The 24539-nt window shown below is 40.5% G+C and overlaps 1 protein-coding gene across 1 annotated transcript in view; it reads right to left on the bottom strand.

Moving 5' to 3' along the window:
• The window catches only part of TSGA10 (testis specific 10), a 74659-nt gene extending 50373 nt beyond the window's left edge, over positions 1-24286 (bottom strand). Inside the window, exons 1-5 of the mRNA XM_054973492.1 lie at positions 24216-24286; positions 21312-21428; positions 20132-20347; positions 16708-16773; positions 14725-14913 (exon numbers count right to left, since the gene is read on the bottom strand). Coding sequence (XP_054829467.1) covers positions 14725-14913; positions 16708-16773; positions 20132-20347; positions 21312-21428; positions 24216-24272 — 645 coding nt within the window. The 5' untranslated portion in view covers positions 24273-24286. The remainder of the gene's footprint in view (positions 1-14724; positions 14914-16707; positions 16774-20131; positions 20348-21311; positions 21429-24215) is intronic.
• Between the last annotated feature and the right edge of the window lie 253 nt (positions 24287-24539).

The following is a 24539-nucleotide window of genomic DNA, read 5'->3' as shown; positions in this document are numbered from 1 at the left end:
ATGCAGTCTGGAATCAAATCAAAGGATCTGCAAAGAATAACTGGACAGATGTGTACCATCCACAGGGTACGAAGAGGAACCTGCCTTTGCAGAGACCACCATGGAGGCTTCCTTCGCCGAGACAACAGCATTGCTAAATGGATGCAGCACATTCGCTTACTAGAAAAGAGATGGTATTCTGCTACAAAGGGGGGGGGGGTTGTATCTTGTACATGCATGTACAAGGTATGTACCCATGTGAATGAGTCCACTCTCTAGTATGGGCCAAATTCACTCTGTGAAAGATTTCTTCCACTGCCTCTCATTCCTGTTCAAAAAGAACTGCTGACTTGATTTTATGCCTGAAATGAGAAGGTGACACCTACAATAGTAACTACAATAGTGATGCTCACTCAGTTTGCTCAGGAGCCACATGTGGCTCTTATCTCCACCATCTCCTCCTTCATCAACTCGCCTCCTCTCACTCTCCGCTCCAACTCCCCTCCATCACTCCTACACAACCCACCAGGAGCACTCTTCTGAGTCAGCTTTTATAGGGTTCCCTCTAGCTGCCTCCGCCCTTCCCTCCAAGCTCCTCCCCTCTCCTGATGCTGACCAGCTGCGTATGCTCTCAGGTGTGCCTGCCCTTTCACTAACTCCCCCTGGCCTTCCTTGCCTCTCCAGCAGGGTGGGGCTGAATGTGAACATGTCCCAGCTGAGGTTTCCTCCAGGTGTGCCTCCTTTCCTCCCCCCCCCCCTTCTCCTTCAGTCTTTCCTGCAGGACTGGGCTAGCAGGGCCTTTCCAGGCGATGCGCCTTGGCCACCTCTGCCTTTGCTCCCGAGGTGTCACCCCAGCCGGCATCTGGGCTGCCTGTCCACTGTGGCTGGGCGTGGCTGCGCTTCCCTGGCCTTGCTCCTGAGGTGCCAGCATCTGGGCTGCCTGTCCATTGATGCTGGGCATGGCTGCCCTTCCCTGGCTGGCTTCCCCCTCTGGCTCTTCCCCTCCTGCACTTGCTGCTGGCTGTGTTGCCTCCTCTGGAGCCTCTGGGCCCCCTGACTCTACTGCTGGTGTGCTGTGACTGTTTCACCCTGGACAACTGTCTCTCAAGGCAGCTGGGCAGTTTTCTCCCAGGGGTCTCCCGTCCTTTTCTCCAGGTGAGTCTGGGGGCTGGGCTGTGGACCCTGGACATACTTTTCCCTAAAATGACAAGCTAGCTTGTTTAGCATCAGGTAAATGCAAGTCTGATCTAGTCAGGCAGGTTTAGGCCTGCCAGCATTTTTTAAATTTTTAAAATATATTTATTAGTGCAAAAAAAAAGTTTAAAAAATGCTGACTACAAAAAAGTTTTTCAAACATCTAAAAATACGTCCATATGCAACTGACATCTATATGTGACATGTTCAAACAATGAGTTTATAAGGTCTTCAATCCAGTGAATTACAGGAAGTGGGCTTTTGTCATTCCAGTGTTGTAGTATAAGTCTTTTAGCAACTGTAATGGCATGAAGGGTTCATTTCCATTGACCATCAGTTTGGTTCCAAGAGACAGGTGAATAGTTTAAAAGTACATTAACATAATCAAAAATAAATAATTATTCTAATACACAATTAATACGAGTAATGACTTCTTCCCAAAATGGCTGAATGACTGGACATGCATAAAGCATATGCTTAAGAGACACATCTTGTAAATTACACCACCAACAATTAGACACTGTGCTTAATCTTTTAGTAAAAAGGTGCTATGGTGTCCCATATACCCTAAACATAATTTTTTGCTGAACAAGTTGTAGCTTAAGATTCATAAGCAATAGTCATAAGGGTTAAAGTCTTATCCCATTGCTTTGGCAGAACTGGATGCTCTAGCTCATCATTCCATTCATTTTTGAGACTCCATGTATTTATTGACCAATATCAGGTATTTATAGACAAATATTGTAGGTTTTTGTTTTTTGCACTGATTCAATAAGAGTTTCCAAAAGTGGGGAAGATTGTAAAGCATTCATAGCTGCCAGGCCATATTTGGACACCAACAAATGTTGCAATTGTAAATACTGCCATTCAGCTGACTGTATTGAGTCATGTGAGGGAACTCCTATTGGCTGAAGGAGTTATTATGTCTTACATGCTTCATTAGAAAGGATATAAATGCAGTAAGAATTGTTGTGTCAAAATGCATCTTGATTCATTGCAGAGCTGTTCTGATTAATGGTCTGAAAGTCCCATTGCTGTGGATCTGGATCTCTCTGCAGCTTTCCACTGAACACAATGAGATCAGCGCGTGGTGGTTTCTAAGCCTGCTAATTCAGTACTGGTGTTCCATCTATATTGTGAAAAGGACCAGAAACTGCATGTCTGGCCATTGTTGGATTAGCAGAGAAAAGTTGGTCTTGTTGGCGCTAGGATGCAAGGGAAAGAAAAAGCAACAAATATGGAGGCTTGACAGCAACAAAAACAGGTTGGCAAAAAGAGTCAACCTGTTAGTTGTTTAAAATGTTGAGGTGCATATGATGTAGACATGCTAAATCTTATAGACATCCAGTTTATACCATTCTTTCCCCTTAGGGTGTTTCAGATGGGGGCAAAAGGAAAGAAGAATCAACTCTTCCAAACTGTCAAATGTGCAATAAAGGATGGGTTTGTCTTTAGAATCACTCAATCCTGGTGCAAGGAATAAAACTTTTTGAACAGAAAGTATTAGGTATTAATACCCATCTAGCTACTAGCCAGCAACTAACAACAGATTAAGCAGAGGGGTAGTGCATTAGAAGTTCAAATAGAACCTTAGATAATTATCTGAGAAACTATTGAAGACTCCAAGATGCAATTGCTTTTTCTTTCCCTTGCACCTATGAAGAGGTGGCAGATGTAATAGAGAGTTCCTCTTAAGAAGCACTTTTTATGTGGATGGAAAGAGAAAAAAATGCTTTGTTGGAATGAATGACAATCGGTAGAGCTGAAGCCTGGCATTTTATGGTGTTTCAAGATCTGGGACTAGACCAAACTGCAGGAATGCTGGCACTTATTAAACTCCTACTGATTGTTGCGAGTGATATGTGTGCATCTACACCAAAGAACAAATGTCTTCCAGGATGTTTTGTATATATATGATTCGCAGAAACTAAGATGGTATTGATGACCTCATGAGAATAGCCACATTATTCTAGTGAACTCCGGGAGGTAGAGCCCACCAGAGTTTGACTGAAGGAATTGTTCTTGAGTGAGAAGACAGTGAGTTGGGGGTGAGGATTATTCATGGCAGCTGAACAGCCAGTTTGACAAGGTGCAAGAACTTGGCCCTATGTGGCCAGAAGGGAGTCACTAGGATGACTTCAGCCCTGCAGTTTGGTATTCCTTAAAATTTTGTCCAGAAGGGACACGGGTAAAAATGCATATAGTAAGCTTGGAAGCCAGTCCTAGGTGAACATTAATCCACCCCCTCTGCTCCCTTCTGTGGAAATGGGAGTAGAACCTCTGAAATTTGATCTTGGCTGAAGACACAAATTGGGGGTGCTGGACCTCCTTTGTATTGCTGTGAAAACCCAATGGTTGAGGTCCTATTCTGCTGGATCAACAAGATTTTGATGATTTAGCCAGTGTGCTTTGGAACTGAGAATTTCCTGAACAAGCAAAGCCTTCAAGAGTGCCAGATTACTAATGAAGGAGAGTCACTGAACGGAAAGACTGTCCTTGTTGCTCCATCTCTATTTAAAAGGGATTTCACTGTCTTGTTGTTTGTTCCCACCACAATATAAGCCACACTCAACTGGGAAAGGCAAACAAGGCTAGTTGGATGGCTCTGTTATGTGCTGTTTGTGAAGTCTTAACTGCAGATAGTTTCCCCTTAGATTTCAGATCTGTACAGTAAGAATCCATCTGCTCAGATGAAGGGAATTATTGCAGGGCATTACCCTGGATGGGTTGTGAAGCCAAAGCCATCAAAGTAATAAGTATTGGACCTCCAGAGGGAAACAGGCTTGAAGCTGATGAGCAATATTCTTCTAGTGAGGGATAAGAGACCACTGGAAATACTGGGAAAGGCATCACAACAGGATTATCTCAATTGCTGAGATTATCAGCCTAATTGTAAGTGAGTCAAGATGTCCACTGCTGGTCTCTGAAGAACTGATGTGATGGCTGAATAAAGCATTGTGACTCAATCTTGAAGAAGAAAAATCTTTCCCATATATGTATAGAACACGATCTTAAGGTGAGGTGGCCATGGAATGGAGAGAGGTGATTCTTGTCCTTGTTCACCACTGGAAGGAATAAACTCTCAGTTCATTTGCTTGGTTCTGTTCCTGGAGCAAATGGGAAGAGTAACCTAGCCTGGACTTCCTCCTTCACTGACAGAGAACCACCCACTAATCTGCCACCATCCTTACTATCTAAGACAACAATTTGTAGACAGCAGGTACATTGGTAAAAGCTAGTTACCAAGCAAGTATAATACAAATTACTTTCTGAAATTAGGCTGCTTAAGTAAATCTCATTGGGTTGAATGAGATTTAAACAGACCGTGTGTAGGATCAAGACAGCCCCCCCTCCCTGTATATAACTGAATATTTATATACATATAGCTAAGCAGAGCAAGTGCAAGTAGAGAAATGAAAATTACCCCAGCAACATAGATGCCAATGATAGTGGTGCTCTGAAACAACCTACAGCAGCTGAGTGCTGGGAATCAAGCTGTTAAGAACTGGCTGTGGATTTTTGGCAGTAGGGAGTTCCAAGTTATGAGTGTGGGAAAAGAGTTTGATGAAGGATTAGTTATACCAGGAGAGTACATTAAAGACAGCCTAGGGATTATATTCTTCATTATTACCTGGGAGTCAAACAAGGGTGCATTTTGGCCCCTTTGTTTTTCAATCTGTGTCTAAATGATATTGTTCCAAGCTTATCAGGCCCCCTGAGTTGTTTCCACTACCATTGAGGGGATGGAAAGTATCAATTCACCTATATGTGGATGACATGGTGTTGTTGCATCAGTTCAAGAAGGATGTTACACAAACCAGGCAATTATTATAAGGTGAGGCCTTCATCATTGACTGGGCCAAGACTAAAGTAATGGTATTTGGGAAGAGATCTTGGTGACTTAAATGGTCAATAGATGGCAATCCCATTGAACAATATAAAACCTTTAAGCATCTTGAGGTGACATTTAGTGAAATGCTCTCATGTAAAGTCCATTTGGTCATTACAAAACCATCAGTTTTGCAAACAACCGAGGCCATCTTAAAATTTTACAGCTCAAAAGGATTTTTTAGTTGAGCTAGCCTTGAAACTGTTCCAGTGTAAGGTCATCCCACAGTTTCTACATGGTTCAAGAGACCTGGGGTTGGAATGAATGTTTGATTTTGACCCTGGATCTGATCCAAAATCTGTTTTGTTTTTTTTTATAAAAATTTTTATTGGATTAGACACATATAAAATTTATTACAATCACATTCCCTTAAATTTTCCAATTCTAACCCCCTCCCTTTCCCCCCCCCCTTTTGTTGACTTCCAACAGTTTTCCAACCCCTTGTCTATTCTCCCTCTACTCATTTCAAACTTATTGTACTTATTATAATATACTTTCAAACTCTTCTAAGCTTTTCTATAGTAACATAGTGCTATCTCTAATTTCCTTCCCAAATGGGTAAAAGTATGACAATCTTAACTTATCTTTTTCAATAATAATAATAATCATTTTGGTATTCTGTACTCTATCTTACTCTTTCTAAGTACTTCAAAATGGGACAAACAATTTGTCCCTCTTTATGCATAACTTCACATACTTCTATAAACATTGCATACATTTATTATAAATCAATCAATTTGACTTGTACTCTATGTGTTACTCTTTACTTTCTTTTACATGTCTTGTCCTTTTTGATTAACTAATTTCTCCATTATAAAACTACACAACAAACCATTCATGTACACATTCAACAAAAGTCTATCAATTAGACCTATATTATGTAGGCTAATGTATATTAATTCTCCATTGTACAGTTATCTGCTTACTTAAAAAAATTAATTAAATTCTATCCTTATAATCCTTATAATAGTAACACTATTAATACCCAACTATTCATACTAATCAAATAGAATAATTGCTTAGAATTTTTTCGCCTTACTCTCTCCCCCGGTATAGTCACTCCCCTCTCCTTTTGTTATATTTCAGTAATTATCAAACTGCCACAGTCCTCCCACCTCCCATTTTTTCACCAAATATCGTTTCAGCCTCTCCCAGTCTGTGTTAAACTGTCCCGGGTCAAGGTCTCTCAATTTTCTTGTCATTTTATCCATCTCCGCCATGTACAGCAATTTGTAAATCCAGTCCTCAATAGTTGGCACTTCTTGTACTTTCCATTTCTGCGCATATAAGAGTCTAGCTGCTGCTGTCATGTAAAATAACAATGTCCTGTGTTGTGCTGGAATATCTTCCATTCCCAAGTTCAGTAGCAGGAGTTCTGGGTTCTTATTAACTTGAAATTGTAAAATCTCACTCATTACTCTTATTATTTCCCCCCAGTACTGCCTAGCTACCTCACAAGTCCACCACATGTGATACAGAGATCCCTCATGCTTTTTACATTTCTAGCATTTATTAGATGTATTCAAGTTCCCTAGCGCAATTTTCTTTGGTGTCAAATACCAACGATAAATCATTTTGTAGAGATTCTCTTTGATACTGGTGCATGTCGTAATCTTCAATGTATTTTTCCACAAATATTCCCACGCCTCCATTGTTATTTCTTTATTAAAATTTATAGCCCACTTCACCATTTGCACTTTAACTACGTCATCTTCCGTGTACCATTTTAACAGTACTTTGTATATCTTAGAGATTTCCTTTTTTTCTTCTTGTAGAATTGCTTTCTCTAAATCTGAGTTCTCCATTCTTATCCCTCCCTTCACACAGTCCGAGTAGTAAAGATCTCTAACTTGTCTATACTGAAACCAATCATAATTTGGAGATAACTCTTGTTGCGTCCTTATTCTTATTTTAGAAAGTTCTATTCGCGTTATCTCCTTGTACGTTAAGCACTGTTGTTCATTGTCAACCGTTCTCGGATCTATTACTTCATATGGAACCACCCAGGAGGGGATTCCTTCTTGCAAGTAGTCTTTGTACTTCTTCCAAGTTGAGAAGAGGCTTCTCCGAATGTAATGGTGCAAAAACATAGAATCTGCTTTTACTTTGTCATACCATAAGTATGCATGCCATCCAAATAATTTTTTATATCCCTCTAAGGCCAGCAGTTTGCAATTTTTCAGCTTCATCCAATCTTTCAACCATACCAAACAAATTTCATCGTAATAAAGTCTCAAATTGGGCAATTGCATTCCACCTCTTTCCTTTGCATCCTGTAATACTTTCATTTTCACTCGAGGCTTCCTGCCTGCCCACACAAACTCCGATATTTTCCTCTGCCATTTGTCAAACTGCTTAGAGTCCCTAATGATTGGTATTGTCTGTAACAGAAACATCACTCTTGGCAACACATTCATCTTAACTACTGCAATTCTTCCCAACCATGACAAGTTCAATCTATTCCATTTAATCAAATCCTGCTCTATTTGAGTCCATAATTTCTCATAATTATTCTTGAATAGATCTATATTTTTTGCAGTCAGTTCAACTCCCAGATATTTCACCTTATTTGTTACTTCACAGTCTATTAGTTCCATCAATTGCTGCTGTTTTAACTTAGTCATATTTTTGCATAATATCTTTGATTTCTTTTTGTTTACATAAAAACCTGCCAAGTCTCCAAATTCTTTAATTTTTTCTATTACCTTAGGCATGTTTTCAATTGGATCTTCCACAATTAACATTATATCATCTGCAAATGCTCTGACCTTGTAGGAAAAGTCTTTTATCTTTATTCCACGGATTGCATTGTCTTCTCGAATCTGTATCATTAAAATTTCCAAAACCAAAATAAACAACAGTGGAGACAACGGGCAACCTTGTCTAGTACCTTTGCCAATAGTCAGTTTTTTAGTCAACTCGTCATTCACCACAATTGCTGCACTCTGGTCTCTGTAAATTTCTTTCACTGCTCTTATGAATCTTTCTCCCATTTGTAGCTGTTCCATAGTGGCAAACAAAGTCCCAGTTCAAATTGTCAAATGCTTTTTCAGCATCTACGAAGAAGAACCCAACCTCCTTATCACAACGCCTATCGTAGTATTCAATAGCATTTATAACTGTCCTTAGGTTGTCTCTGATTTGTCTGTTTGGTAAAAAACCTGCTTGTTCTTCCCCAATAACTTCGGATAGCCATCCCTTTAGTCTCTCTGCCCAGACCTTCGCAAAGATCTTGTAGTCATTGTTAAGTAAGGAAATAGGTCTATAGTTTTTAACATTAGTCAAGTCCTGTCCTTCTTTAGGGATCAATGATATATTAGCTTCACTCCAGGTATCTGGAATTCTTTGATCTCTCAAAACACCACTGATCACTTCTTTTAGAAATGATGCCAGCTCATTGACCATTACCGTGTAAAATTTAGCTGTAAGTCCGTCAGGTCCCGGCGCCTTCCCCAAATTTGTTGACTGTATTGCTTTCCTTATCTCTTCCTCTGTTACTTCACTGTTCAATTTAGCTCTCCAATCGTCCGAAATTACTGGAAGCTTAATTTTCCCCAAATATGTCGCTATTGAATCTTTATTCACTTCTTTTTTGTCATACAATTTAGCATAAAATTTATAGAAAGCTCTGCTTATAGCAGTCTGTTCCAGATGCACTTTATTATCCTCACATATTTTATTAATTGTCTTTTTCTCCTTTCTCTTCTTCAATTGCCATGCCAAATATTTCCCAGGTTTATTTGCACCTTCAAACGACTTTTGATTCATTCTTTTAAGATTCCATTCCAATTCTCTATTATTCATTGCCGTCAACTGCTCTTGAAGGATTTTAATATCTTGATAGATTTTCTTTTTCCCTGGTCTTTTCTTTAATTGTATTTCTTTTGCTTTTATTTTTTCCATAATCTCCTGTCTCTTCTCCTCTCTTTTCTTTCGAGCTCTTCCATTTAATTCCATTAGTATGCCTCTAATTACTGCTTTATATGTATCCCATACCTTGTTGGTTGGTACTTCTCGATTCATGTTATGCTGTATGAAGAATTTAGTTTCCCTTCTCAACATCTCCATATTTTCTCCCTCTTGTAACAAGTCCTCATTTATTCTCCATCCTTTCCTCTTAATTCTTTTTCCAAACTTCCACATTACTGGGTTGTGATCTGAGCCTACCATGGGCATTATTTCTACATCCTTAGTCCAAAGCACTAAGTCCTTTGAGGCCCAGATCATATCGATTCGTGATAGGGTAGAATGCCTTGCGGAGAAAAATGTATAATGTCTACCTGTGGGATTCTGCATTCTCCACACATCTTCCAGAGTTTCCTGTTGCATTAATGCAAAAAAAGTCTTTGGTAATAATCCTCTTTTCTTTTGTGCAGTTACTGATTTTTTGTCTTGTTCTAAATTTGTAACTCCATTGAAGTCTCCTGCCAGGATTATCTGATCATAAGAGAGTTCATCTAAATGCTTCCTTAAATCCTCAAATAAGCTCTCTTTTGCTCCATTTGGTGCATAAATTCCAATCACCAACACTTTCTTTAAATTCCATGTACATTCCACTGCTATAAATCTGGCTTCCGCATCTCTAATCATTAGCTTTGGCTGTAGCTCCTCTCTTATGTATAATACCACTCCCCTTTTTTTCTTTTTTGAGGCCGCTACAAACTCATTGCCCAACTTGCCCAATTTAAGATATTTTACATCCTGATTTCTAATATGGGTCTCTTGCAAGCACACAATATCACATTTTTGTTTTAATAGCCAGTGGAAAATACTTTTTCTCTTATTAGGTGAATTAAGTCCATTTACATTCCAAGATAGTACTTTACACTCCATATTCATAGCCTTGTTGTTGGTAAGTATTTTTCATTGTCTCTCATAAACTTTTCCATCTCAAATTCAGATCTGATGCGCTTTTTCACTCCTCCGAATTCGAAGGATATCCCCTCCGGTAATTCCCATCTGTATCTTACTTTCATGTCCTTCAAATTCTGAACTAAGACTTTATATTTTTTCCGATCAAGCAGCACCGATCTGGGTAACTCTTTCATGATGATAACCGTCTTGCCATCAACTATTAATGGATCTTGAAACTGCTTACTCACTATCATTTCTCTTGAATTCCTTGTCGTAAATTGCACAATCACATCCCTTGGTAGTTTCCTCTGGGTCGCCAATCTGGAATTTATTCAATACACCACATCAAGGATAGCCACAACCTCCTCCTCCTCCTTTCCCAGGTATTCAGCTAACACCTCTGTAACCTGTTCTTGTGCTGTCTTTCCATCTATTTCCGGCAAACCTCGAAACCTCAGCTGCTTCTCCATGTACTTACTCTCCGCAACTGCCATCCTTCCCCTCATCGCTCTCATATCAGTTCGTTGCGTCTCTGTAAGATTCTCCACCACCTTCTCGACTACATTGACTTTTTGCTGCGCTGCTTGCAAGTCATTTTGTATTGTTTCCATTCCCCTCTTTACTTCTGCCAATTCATTTTTTACTGTCTCTTTAACATCTTTGACTTCCCTCACCAACTCCTGTTTTGTCTCCTTCAATTCCTTTAACATTTCCAGAAATTTTTTATCCAGGTTCTCAATAGCCGTTTGCCACTCTTTTTTCGACATCGTGGGGCTTGATTTACCTCGCTCCCATGAGTCTGCACGTTTCCTTAGCTCCGTGGCGTTTAAATTTATGTCCCTCTAAATTAATTTGACTGTCCCGATTCTTAAAAAAAGCAAAGGATGTTTCAAGAAGTCCAAAATGTCAGGCGTCTTTTCTCTATGGTTTTTCTGTAGTCTTTTTGCAATCCAAGATGTCCTACTTCCTCTCCTGTTGAAGTCAAAGTCCTTCCCTTTTCAAAAATGGCGATTCCCTTCTTCCTGTCTCCAATAAGGGTCGTCTCTCTCCAGCAGCTCTATCACTGTGACGCACTTCCTGTTTCCCGTCTCTCCACTGCAGCTCTCGCGATGATAGAAATTTTCTCACAGCCTGCTATCACTCTCTGACCACAGGTATGAAAAACAATTGTCCAGTTTCTTTAATAGCTTCATTTAACTTAGTCCTTTTTCTAAACTATTTCTTGCCGAGTCTTCCCCTCATTATATTCCATCTGTTGCAGTTTAAAGTTTCACTTTAAAAGTTCGTTACTTTAAGCAATCCATCCCAATTCGAGAGATAGTGATCTTTACCTTTTCAAGCGTCTTTCTGGGTTGTAATCACTGCTTCGATCTCAATTTCTTTTCCACCTACTTTTCCCCTGTTGAAGCTTGGGCATGTAGGTCTTATGCCAGCCGCACTGGCCCCGGTTCTGCCGCAGAGATTTTAGCCGACCTGTCTTAGGGTGGGACCTCAAGGGACGAGAGAGAATCCTTAGCGCAGAACCCCCCCTCGCCCGAGATGGACGCGCCCTGAGGTCTTTGAGCATTCTTTGCCTGTTCTCCGCCTGAAAGCAGGTGGCCGGGGGCTATTTGTGCCCCTCCGGCCGCTGAAACGGCAGCCCGGTCAGCTCTGCACTTAGAGCTGCGTTAGACCTCCATGGATCCCAAACCGGAACCCAAAATCTGTTTTTAAAGAGCTTCATGGCTAGCTTCATTGCACAGCATTCTATGGGCCTTAGTACAGGCTGAATTCAGGTTACCTTCCATCAGGACCCATTTGCACTTGGCCTTATTTAGATTCCGGAGAAAGCAAAGGAATCTTTTTACTAGTCTGCTCTTAAGGCAAAGCAATGCACTGCTGCATTCAGATGATGCTTGCACAGCTGGCTGTAACAGTATCTTCCACTGTTATTATCTGGTAGAGGAGTTTGGGAGTGTCTCCTTGCTTGGTCTCAATGTACGAAACTGGATCTTTAAGATCCATGATACATTGGATAGAAGTACAATTCTCTGCTCCAAATCTTCTCCCTGGTTCAAGTTGTTCAAAAAGGACCCTAGTAGAGCCTCTTATCCGATCAGTATCACCTCCCCTAGTCTTAGAATGGCTTTAACCTTTCTGTGGTTTCAAACCACATCCTCAGCCATTATAGATGGTTGTTATATACAAATACCGATTGCTGCCTATGTATTTGTGGATGTTCAGTCCCAGAAGACCTTCCATGCTATATTCTGTTCTGCACTTTGTATATAGTATCAGATTCTGCCGGGGTACCACTATGTGAGGCGCCGGCACGCCTGACCTTGATCCTGGGAGGCCATCAGGGACTGCACAGGTTCCCGCTCTGTGGAAGGAGGAGGGGTATACATCACCCTCACTCCCTCTCAGTCCACTCGCAGGCCTGCTCAACCTGACAGAGCCCCAGCTGTCTTCCCTTACTCCTTGCCTTCCCAAGCCTCCAGACTTACTCCTCCTCCTCTCCTTCATCTTCCTTACTCTTCCTCCTCTCAGCTTCTCTTTTCACTCACCTAAACTCCACCACACTCCTACACAATCCACACCATCCTCTGGGTGGATTTCCCTTATATCCCTTCACCCATTCCTGGCTCCACCTGCCAGCCATGCCCCCCAGCACTCTAGCTACGGCCCAGGCTGTTCTAGGCAGCCACACCTGGTGTTGCTCTGCTGGCTGCTCTGGCCAGCCACACCTGTGCCTCCTTTGCTAGCTGCCAGGCTCTCTTTGCTGATTGCCTCAGATAGTCCCACCTGAGGCTGCCTTGCTCCCAGCCTCACCTGGCGCTTGCTATTCCCTTCCACCCTGCTTGCAGTTGGGGCGTGGCCTTGTGCTGCCTCTCTTCCCCTGCTGGTAAGGTTGCTGTCTGGCTGTCCTTGTCTCCTGTGCCTTCTCCCTCTGGTCTGGCCCCTCCTGGCTGTCCTCACTCTCCCTGCCTGGGCTCTTAGCCTCCCACCAGAGGGTGGGGCTAGTTGGCTTCCACCTGCCCCTTCTGACCCTCTGCAGTTTGGGTGCTTCTTTCCCCTCCTCTGTTGCCAGCCTATGCGGGGCCTGGATGACTGTCAGGGCGGCTGGGTAACCGTCTCCCGGCTGCCTCCCATCCTCTCCTCCTGGTAAGTCTGGGGTCTGAGCCTCAGACCCTGGACATATAGAGCCCAGAAATAAATTTCTTTCTGCAATCTTAAAAGGCATTGATTCTTCTGTGGCAGAGAAATTCACTTCCCTTCTTTCTGGTTTGGATCAGTACGTATCCTAAAAGTGGTATGTTTGCCCTGGCAAGAAAATTCTGACTCAAACTGTGTTTAATGGCTGAAACTGTTTCATCTGTGTATAATGAAGATGCTATGTGTTTTAATGTATTTTTATGTTTTATGTGCTTTTAGCATTATAGTTTTCTCGTTTGTTGCTCTCTGTTCATATTTTAATTGTGTGTTTTAATTGTTCAATTGTAATGGCCTTTGGCCTCACATAAATATTTTCTGACCTGGTTATTCATTTAATCCCCTTGTCTTGCAATGAAGAGAAGGGGTTACGAAGCTAAAGCATAATGCTGTGGTTATTTGTAACAAAGTTGTTAAAGCCTGCCAGGAAAATTTTTACTTGGCACATACATTTTAAACCAATTTCCACTTATTGTCGAAGGCTTTCAAACCCAGGATGAATCAAACAACCAAAGAAAAACAGTCTCCCACAGGAAAAGTGTTTTTGCCATATATCAAAGGAATTACTGATCAGATGGGAAAGCTTATGAAAAAGCATAACCTTCAAGCAGTATTCAGACCCACCCGAAAAATACAACAGATGCTACGATCAGCAAAAGACAGCAGAGATCCCCTCACCTCTGCAGGAGTATACCGTATACCCTGCAGCTGTGGACAAGTTTACATCGGGACCACAAAGCGTAGCATCCAGACAAGAATAAAAGAACATGAAAGACACTGCAGACTTGGACAGCCTGAAAAATCAGCAGTGGCTGAACATAGCCTAACTCAAACAGGGCACAGTATCTTATTCCAGGACACCAAAATACTGGACAACACTTCCAACTACTTTGTCAGACTGCACAGGGAAGCCATTGAAATTCACAAGCATAAGCAAAACTTCAACAGGAAAGAAGAAACCTTAAGAATGAACAGAGCATGGGCTCCAGTTCTGAAAAACACCAGGCCAACAAAACACTCCACACCCGACAATAGCCCTGCAGAGAAGATTAGCACATCAAGCACCAATCCATATGCAAAAGAATCGCCTCGGGATACAGTGAAGCCTCCCGCCATTAGCATTCCACACCCTGGGAAACTCTTACAGAATGACTCAGCTCAACCACACCCCTCCTGAGTAGATACAAATGACCTACATCTTTTCCACACTGTGACACTGAGAGATCTCTGTCTTTTGGTGCTACACCTCTGAAGATGCCAGCCACAGCTGCTGGCGAAACGTCAGGAACTACAATGCCAAGACCACGGCAAGACAGCCCGGAAAACCCCCAACAACCATCAATTTCCACTTAGTCTGTGTTTATACTCAATAAACATCATTCTTATTCCTTTCTAAAAGAAAAGAATCATCTGATCTCTTGTCAATTTTCCTTTACATCATAGCTATCAGCCACAACCTTGCATAAGGGCTTTTATTTTCAGTCTGGAACGCTACCGCCTTGAACAGTTATTCCTGCTGGAACCCTAGTGCAGGAAAAGTGACAGAAACACAAGTGACAGAAATCAGTTTAACATAAATCCACAAATTCTGTATCACAACTTACTCCAAAATATACCTGAATGGGGGAGGAACCCTTTGAAACAGCATGACAGGGGCTGCGCTTAGGACTTGAAGATGTATTTCGAAGCATCTTCTTCAAATTCTCAGCTTCGGATTTATAATAATCTCTGTTCTCCACTGTCTTTATAGATTTGTCAAGCCTTGAGAGACAGCACTCTTCTGATTCTTCAGTATCTAAAGCAGCCTTTTAAAGGTCAAAGTGACAAAGAAATATTGAAAACACAATTAACCAACTAACAGAAATGTTTATTTCAGCATTTTTCTACCAAAACTATTTCAAGTGAGATGCTATTTATTTTATTTATTCTGAAGCAAGCATTTGGCCTGTAATAAAACCATTTAAGGATGGAAATGTATCACTATTAAAGTTTAGTGCTCAAACAAAACCTCTGGCCAGATATGTTCTGAAGCTCAGTCAGCAACTTGGACTTCTCTAGAGAACTGTGTTGAGAAGTAGGTGGAGGTGTTAAGTCAGCACCACAAATCTCATCCTTAGATTGTCTCTAAATGGAGAACTAAGGGGCCAAAAAGATAAGGGACAGTTTGGATTCTTCTTAGTGCTACCTGAGTATACCAAGTTTTGTCTTTCTAACTTGTGCAAGAAGATGATTGGAGGAGGCCTTGACAAATTTTCTTTGGCTGTAGGAGCCAGACCAAAAATTTAGAAGCCAGATTCATTTTTCATCTTTCAGGGTTTTGTAGTAATGTATTAATATTTAATGTATTAAACTACTAATTGTATTAATATTTTCAAATGATTGCTATTCTAAAACCTAATCCTAAACTCTTCAGTTTCTCGTAATTTTATCAAAACTATGAGCCATGTATTGTAGAGATAATCCAATCATCACCAAACAAAAAGATAACCTCTAACCCCAGCCTAACATCTTCCCAATTTTTCATAATTTCATTATTGCTTTTAAAAGTTCCATTTAATTGAATATTGGAGCCAGTATAGAAGGCAAGTAGTTAAGACATGATTTCATTGAATAGAGTAAAGTTAACATATAAACAAGCAATGACAAGAACTTCATGCACATTTACATTTGTCATACAAGAAAGCATTCTGATGTGATATGATAAGCTTTGAATTTGATCCAGCCAGCTTTTTCGCTCTATTTCAGCCAATTCTCCTCTTTATAATAACCCCTGTTCCATATGTTTTTTGTTCATGCCGGTCCTATGATCCCAAACATAGCCCTTTCGGTGGTCAAAGGGGACCCTTTCCACCCTTTTTCACCAAGGGAAAACTAGTTGGATCCAACCTTCCATACATCCAACAAGAACTGCTGAGATACACTACAATAAAATCACTGCTGAAGATACTAGGATCCACAATGAAATTTCTATGCACCATGGTGACCTGGCTTCTGGGATTTGTGAAGCCAGTTTAAAATGTTGAATATACAGGGTCTGATAGATAAGCAAGCAGAGGTTTTTTGTATAATAAAAACTCAAATGTGAATATGTACTCTAAGACATCATTGTAATTAGTAAGGATTGGCCATAAAAGGTAATTATCTAAATACGGCAAAGGCAGTTTCTACAGGAAACATACTTTCACTACTAGATAGTCACTCTGGATACAATATGATCACTCACATACCAGAGGGTACAGTATGGGCTAAACCTGCATTCAGGAGTGCACAAACTATGTTGCTTAACTCTATAAGCACTACTAACCAAATGGCCACCGTTCTCTAGTTTAAGAGAGGAATAGTTTCTGCCACACTTTCCCATTAAATGTCTTAACTGCTGATCATGTTTTATTTTTGTTCTGTGAATGTCCTAGCTATTGATTTTATTGTATTCACTTGCTGTATGTAATCTGCCTTGGATCTCAGTGAGAAAGGTAGACTATAATTAAACAATAAAATAATAATTTTATTAGTAAGTAGTAATTTGTACTACTCTTAAATACATTTTGCAATGTAGAAATTATACAAAGTTTTAGCAGTAAAAATAAAACAGATCTTACAGATCTAAGAACGTTGATTGTATGTTCCAATTTCCGTATAGTATTTTGTTGGCATTTAATTTGAGACTAAAATGAAAAAAAGGAAAATGTATTATTTATAAGCAGTTAAATAAAACGTAGATCTTTTGTAAAATATTTCTCAGTGATGAAATAAAGCATTTGGACTACTTCTTTAAAAGTGTTGAAACCAAAATGAATATACTAGGGACTAGAACCAGACAAGTAACTGTTCATGCTGTCATCTGATAGCCTTGGTTCCTCACTCCACATCCTTGCAAGAGCATGTCACACATATACACCTAGCTCTTTTAAAAGCAGTCCTGTACCTTTCCCCATAGGCTTTCTATTTTCTTTCCCTCTTAAGCCATATGGCCTAGTTTCTTCAACTGACCACAAGCCATAACTGCAGGTGACTCCAATACACATCAGGAAGCAACTATGAACCAGTCAGTCATTAGAGAAGCTAGCTTGAGCTCATTTTACCTTCTATACTAGTTAGAGGTTGCAAAGCCAAGAAAGAGTTCCATGTTATCAGTTTTAGTCATTAATGTTCCTGTGTACTGAGGCATCACACAGGGAATGACTGAGGCATCACATAGGGAATGATGTGGCACAAGCAGTTCTGACTGCTTGTGCCACAAGCATCTGCAAGGGAGAGAGGTAAGTTCACCTGTCCACTGTCTCCTTAGAACATCTAACTTTCACAGGCATGGCTGTTTTAGTTAATGACCAGGAGTTTTTTGTAGAAAGAGTGAACCTAACTCATTTGCAAGTGCCCTGGCTGACCTAGCAGAGGTAATCTTGGCACATTGTTGAGGACATCTAAACTTATTGCACAAGAGAACTTCATCGTCGATGCCAAGATTGTCTCATTGAGCCAGGCTCAGGATTTCATGGCCACTATATCTACCATTGGCTTGGGCCCTCCCACGAGAAAGAGTCATATGCTGGCTTTGATTTTCTGCAACTTTACTGAGAGCTTGGGACATTAAACTTCTTAATGACAAATGACAGAGTTGATCTCTGGCATCCTCTACTTCTTTTTTGGATTCTCTCAGCATATCAGGGAGCTCAGAGAGATGAAAAAGATGGATGGCTACAGTGTAGGTATCAGAAGACTCATTCTGAATCTAACAGCACGATGGCTGCGACAACAATGAAAAAGGTTTCCTTCTCAGCTACCATTATGTCAACTAATTCATATCCAACTCAATTGTTAAAATAATTTGAAGTCTGACAACTCCTCAACTTGACAAACCTATGAAGAGTTTAGAAGATCTCTCTGATCCTGCTTTGTTATCTGAAGCTCAGGTAAATGTTTTCCTTAGGCTACATCTTAAGAGACATTATCTCCCCTTTTAGACCTTGCTGAGCTGGCCACACTGGTCCATGCTTCTGTAAGTTAGAGATTAGACTACTACAATGCACTCTACCCTTGAAGGCTATATAGTGGCTACAATGGTACAAAATACAGCCACTTGTCTACTGACAAGCCTGAAAGTATAATTTTACTCCAACTTTAAGACACCTCCATTGGTTACCCATATGTTTTTACATCCAATTCAAGGTTCTGGTTATCATCTTCGAAGTCTTTCATGGACTGAGATCCGCAAATCAGCAGAACCATCTCTCCTAGTATGAACCTGTATGCCAATTCAGGTCCTCCTAGAGCTCCCTTCTGATTATCTCCTTTATCAAATCTATTAGATCTGCCACAGCCAAATTTTTGTCTCTTTGTCATTTCAGTTATGGATCCAGTCCTATGGAACTGCCTTCCTGAGGACAGGAAGATTGATAGATTTCTGTCATGGCAGTAAGTAGTTTTACTAGACTGTAGTTATAATACAGATGTATACTAGTTTTTGTATGCCATGATTGTTATTTAAAAGCCTTATACTGTGAATGCAATTGCATGTATCCTCTGCTGCTCCATATGGTTCTACCCCTTAAAATACAAGAGAACCATGGAACTGCTGGCACCGTCTCTCAGATTTTTTGGTGAGTGTGTACATGTATGATCAGGCCAATAAATTGCTGGGTGGAATTTACCAGCCCCTTGTACAAGTGGAAGGTGCTTCAACTGCAGTCTGGACTGTTTCTGAGTAGAGATGGGCACGATCCAAAAAAAAATGCCGATCCAGCTGATCGTGGATTGGCGCTGGTGACAATCCCGACTAAATGATCCACACCGATCATCTCCCGTTCCCGATCCGTGGATCGTGGATCGTAGAGGCCAAAGCGGGGCACGCTGCTATTCCCAACTATGTGGAAAGGTGGGTGTTGATGGCGGCCCCCGGGCCCGGCAGGCACAGGGAGATGGCGACGAGCCGCCTCCCCTCAGGGGGCAGGGGGTCTGGCCGCTCGCCGGCAGCACCCCCCATGTGCCCGCCCGCCAGGCCAAAAAGGAGCGTGCTGGTGAGAAAAGAATGGTGGGTGATGCCGGCGGCATCTGTGTTTGGCCGTTAGAGCTGCCTATCAGGGTTTGCAGGGATGAGATTGGAGTGCCCATGGCTACAGAACACCCCCTTCCCCCTCCCTCCCCTGGCTGTCTTCTCCCAACTGGTGACTGCTTTGCTGCTCCGTGGTTGGAAGGAAACCTTGCTGATCAAGGAAAGCTGGGCTTCCATTCGGGTTTCCAAGGTGACAGAAGGAGGGGAAACACAGCTCAGGCATTCCCCTGGCTCCGTTGCCCCGGGAATAGATTACTGGCGCCTGAGTGTCTGGCTTCCCAATCCGAGCACGATCCAGCTCCCTCCCGATCGCTGGATCATTGGCCGTGGCCGATCATGATCCGCTGAGTCACCATCGCGCGATCGCCATTATCGTGGGTTTTTTTGGATCGTAATGAGGATCGTGCCCATCTCTATTCCTGAGATTCCACACTGTTCCAGAGGGTGCAGGCCAGGGTACTAAAGCAGAAAGGAGGAGGAAAAGATCAAGCAGACCTTCTCTCAAACAAACATAGAGCCTAATGCTATGAGCCGCTGTGCAGGCATATGTTTATGTTTATGTAAAAGACTGAATGCAAGGTTTGCCATACAGACATGATACCAGTTGTAGCCTTACACTGGTGTCATGCCCTTCTCAGAATATTGTACTAGTGGAACAACTAGGGAAACAACTAGTGGAACAACATGGACCAAACTGTACTAAGTTTACAGTTGCCAGTAGGCCTGGAGAAAATTGTTCTGTTCCTTTAACAGAGGCTTAATATGTGGAACTGGACTAATAATTTAATCGCAAAAAAATTGATCTTGATCTTACAATTAGTTTCACATATGCAAACTTTTCAACCTGCACAGAACATCTGACAAAGCCAGGTTTTCTTGTTGCTAGATGTTTTCCGCCAATATATCTAGCTGCAAACACATTCTGAAATTATAAACATTCTTATATAAAGCATTTCATGTAGTAATTCAAATACCTTTGCTTCAGCAAGATCCTTTTCAGCACTGTCCAATGCAAATTCTTTTTCTTTTTCCAGCTGTTCAGCTAGCTTGTCAACATGAGCAAGTTCTTTACACAGATATTCATTCTTACTGGCTAAATTGTCCACTTGACTTATTACTTCCTCTTTATTGTTAAATAGTTTCTTAACATGTTTTTCCAAGTCAATGTTTCTTGTTTGCAGATGTTCAACCTAGCTGGTTCAAAAATAAGTTTCATTTATTTTATCTTATTTATTTATTCATTTATTTTAACTTCTAAGTCTTATCATGCCATATTGTACAGGAAAACATTTGTTTATTTATACCATGAATAAAGTACATGTAAAATACATTTGTTTCTTCTTTGGTATGTTATTAGATTCCTCAGTGCCTGACCACAGCTGATGGCAGGTTTATGGAAGATGAATCAAGGCATAATCTAAATGAAGTGGGTTCATTAGTGGTGAAAGTGGTAGGAAACTTTTATAGTAATGTCTGGCTTGTTAAATTAACAGGTACTGATTTATTTTGGTTCCGTTTATCTGAGAATGAACATCATTCCAGTAATAATAAGAGAATAAAATCAGTCTAGTAATAGTATGTGAATACAATCAGTCCAGTAATAACATGTTAGGAGTAATCACAAGACCACCAAATAATACGGTCATGTAACAACATCCTACCTACTGCAGTTTCTACTGTTATTTAATAGATTTCAAGAAAACAGTCTTTTGAGTAATTAAAGGATATCAAGTTTGGCATTAAAAAATCTTACTTAGCTAATCTAGTTGTCATCCATTTCTAAAAGATTCACCAACCTATACAAGACAATTTTTATTGTCATGTCTGACTCCAAACTGATAAAATCAAAGTAATCATGAGATATTTAAGTACTATAACTACTGTCCAAAGCATGATTTTATATAGATTTGTATTGGGAATACCCATTAGCAAACAAGGACATTAAGTCATAATGACAAATGTCATAGCAGGTTGCTGTACAGTCATTACAATATGATTTGACAATATTATGATTTTGTTCCTGTAGCTCTATTGAAAAGAAAATAATTTGCCTGTTTTTCACAGGTGAATGACTGAACTAAATAAGTGATGCCATACTTCAATTATTACATCAATTACTACCAATGACCAAAAATTAGGAAAGTCTGACAGAACCTCTGATTTCAACTTTTGGATGATTTTGTCTTTGTTCTTAATCTTTTCATCAAATTTTGAAACTTGGTCGCTTTCAGAAAATGGATCTGCTAACACAAGCTCTTCTTTTGTTGTTACCTATTGAGGAAATAGCAGACAAAGAAGCATGAAGGGCAATCGTGTTTTGTGATATTCTATGTTTGCTTTTAACACACATTTGTAAGATTTGACTTATACACTGTCAGAAATTATACTGAAGATATCTGCAGCCTCAGTAGGACTCACTCTTGTACATAGTTGTACCTTTACTGATTATGGCTTAGATCCCACTGAGAATTTCTATGCACTCAATTCCCTGCATCTGCAGAAGACTTTCATGTTATTCTTGGAGTCTTGGTCTCCCAAGAGCAGCATTGAGAGGGGAGTGTTTGGAACTGTTATGGGAAGGCGTAATTGCTCATCCCAAGCATGAGGAAATTCTAGGTGGGATGTATGTGTTATGTGCTGTTAAGTCACCTCCGACCTATGCTGACCTTATGAATGAAAGACCTTCAAAACATCCTATCATTAAAAGACTTGCTCAGATCTTGCAGACTGAAAGATGTGACTTCTTTTATTGAGTCCAGCCATTTTGCTTTGAGTCTTCCCCTTTTCTTACTGCCTTCAACTTTTCCTAGCATTATTGATTTTTCTAGAGTCTAGTCCTCTCATGATGTGACCAAAGTACAATAGCCTCAGTTTTGTCATTTTAGCTTCTAGGAAGAATTCAAGTACATGATTTTATTGAAATACTGTTTTCTCTGTGCCCAACATTTGCACTATTTGTTATACACAAAAGAATCAAAGATATTAAAATATTTTGGCATATTATAAAAGGTCATTGAAGGTAACCATATTCATTTGATAAATTGCTAGAAAAATCACAAGGCGCCCTATGATGACTAGTATCTTGCCTCATGGTCATAGAATCATAGAGTTGGAAGGGGCCATACAGACCATCTAGTCCATAATAGCTTAAACACTTAGTCACAATAGCTTAAACACTTAAGATACTCGGATGGATCCTTGTAGGTATAAAAACAGCAATAATACTATTTTCAGTATTAATTATCTGCTATCATTCACAAATACTGCAAAACATATATAATATAAAATAGCAATACAAGATACATTTTTTAAAGTTTTGGAACAAAATCATATTTATATCAGTTAAGCATTTAATTGTAAGTGAGGGTGTGATTGTTGCTTTAAACAAGGAAACTATTCGATAAACTCTGTCAAGGAAACAGATCCAATACTGGAAGGTTTATTATTTTTAACCTCTTTATTTGAAATTTGAAATTGTAATACATTTCAGGGTCCTGAAATAAAGGAAGAGGACCTACTACTGTAAAGATGGAATGTAAAAAATGACAAGTATTTGTCAGCAGTATATCATATTGTCATTATCATTTTGCAGTACATCATATTTTTAAAAATGAACGTACAATAAAACAACTAGTATGCATATATTGCCTTAAATCTAGATGGTCTTATATAAAATTCTTTCACTGATTCTGCATATGAAATAAAGGGGAGACATTTTTCTAAGAAGTCTGAGATATATTTAGTGGTGTCCATACTTTTCAGTTGCATCAAGATCTTATCCATTCTCATCCCAAATGTTATCATACCAACAACCTTTGATGGCTGGTGATTTTCCGCCACCCCACCCCACCCACTTTTTTGGCTGCTCTTAATAACAATAAGTTCCCTTCTGAAAATTTATCTATTTAAAACAAATTTGAGTAAAAATGATAATTAAAAGTTGCCACATACATTATCATGGATAAGGAATGATATCCTCTTTTTAAAAGCTGTGTATTAGACTATGAGCCCTGACCTAGATAGCCAGGCAAGCCTGATCTCATCAGACCTCAGAAGCTAAGCAGGGTCAGCCTTGGTTAATAATTGGATGGGAAACCTCCAACAAAGACCAAGGCAGAGGCAGGCAATAGCAAGCCATCTCAGTTAGTCTCTTGCCTTGAAAATCCCAGCAGGACCTGCCATAAGCTGGCCACAACTGACGGTGTTCTCTACCACTCATGCAGCATTACTATCTCTGTGTTTTTGTGGAGCTAAGCAAACTGGAATACTTTTTAAAATGTGCCTGAATTGCTCACAAAAGCTCTCTATGTGGTTAGCTACTGCCTGTGCAAAACAGCAGTCACTCCAGTCTAAGTCAATAGATAGCAGTGAACAGACTGGAGTAATTCTGCATAGGATTGCACAGTAGTTTGCTTTCTCAGGTAAGACTAACTTGGTTGTACTGAGGTAACTGCTTGATTTTTATAAACAAACTCCCCCCCCCCATAATTGTAACCTCTTATACTCATAGGAGCCAAAGTCATTCTAAAAACTATTTGAATTAATTATGTGCAAACAAAGAGGATTTCTCAACACACCAAGTCCATCATGTTCTGCCTATTTTTGTTAGAAGGTAATGTGTCAGTCACCATGGCACTAGCGTTTGTTTTGCTTGAGAATTTAACTGCGGGGTACTCTGGTCTTTTTAAGCTAAATATTATTCCAAGGAACACAAGCTTCTGAAGCGCAACTTTAGAAAAGAGTAACAACTTTGGAAGGAATGCATAGAAAAATAATGTATATATTTCCCAAACATAATGCTGATAATGGGTCCCTAATATGGCTCTCTGATTCCTGACCACAGCTTTTTAGAAGGAAATTCCAGCTGCTTCTGAAAAAAGAATTTTCAGGATTCCAAGTCATTTTTCTCTCACCTATCGGCACCATAGTAAGAATGACAAAACACTGCTCCCCTTCTCTCACCCTGTGGAATCCCTGCCCCCTGCCCCCCCCCCCCACCTGTAGCTTGCCAAGCAATTTAATGCTGCCTTTTCCAGTTTCTCTAGGGACTGTCTGTACCTTGGTGTGAAATTCTGTTTTTTTCCTCCTGCGCCCAGGATACCTTCTAGAGATCATGCTGGTAACTACACTGTCCGTTGGAGAAAGAAAAGCCCCTCGCCCCTCGCCCCCGGTTCTTGCACTCGCTTCCTCAACCTTACCCGCTACTTCGCCTCCTTTTCCCTCTCCCCTCGGGACACCCAATGAGCGGCCAGAGGCAGGCCGTGGCAGCTCAGCTCTAAAACTCCCCCTCCCTCTTCATAACTGCTGGGGGAAAGGGGGCGGGGAAAAGAAGGCGCAAATCCACCTAGTAAGGTAGAAGACACCTCTCCCTCTCCCGCCCAT

Source organism: Eublepharis macularius, chromosome 3, assembly GCF_028583425.1.
Source record: "Eublepharis macularius isolate TG4126 chromosome 3, MPM_Emac_v1.0, whole genome shotgun sequence".
Classification (NCBI taxonomy): Eukaryota; Metazoa; Chordata; class Lepidosauria; order Squamata; family Eublepharidae; genus Eublepharis; species Eublepharis macularius.
Note: the sequence above shows the minus strand (reverse complement) of the source record. Positions and strands in the feature narration are given on the sequence as shown.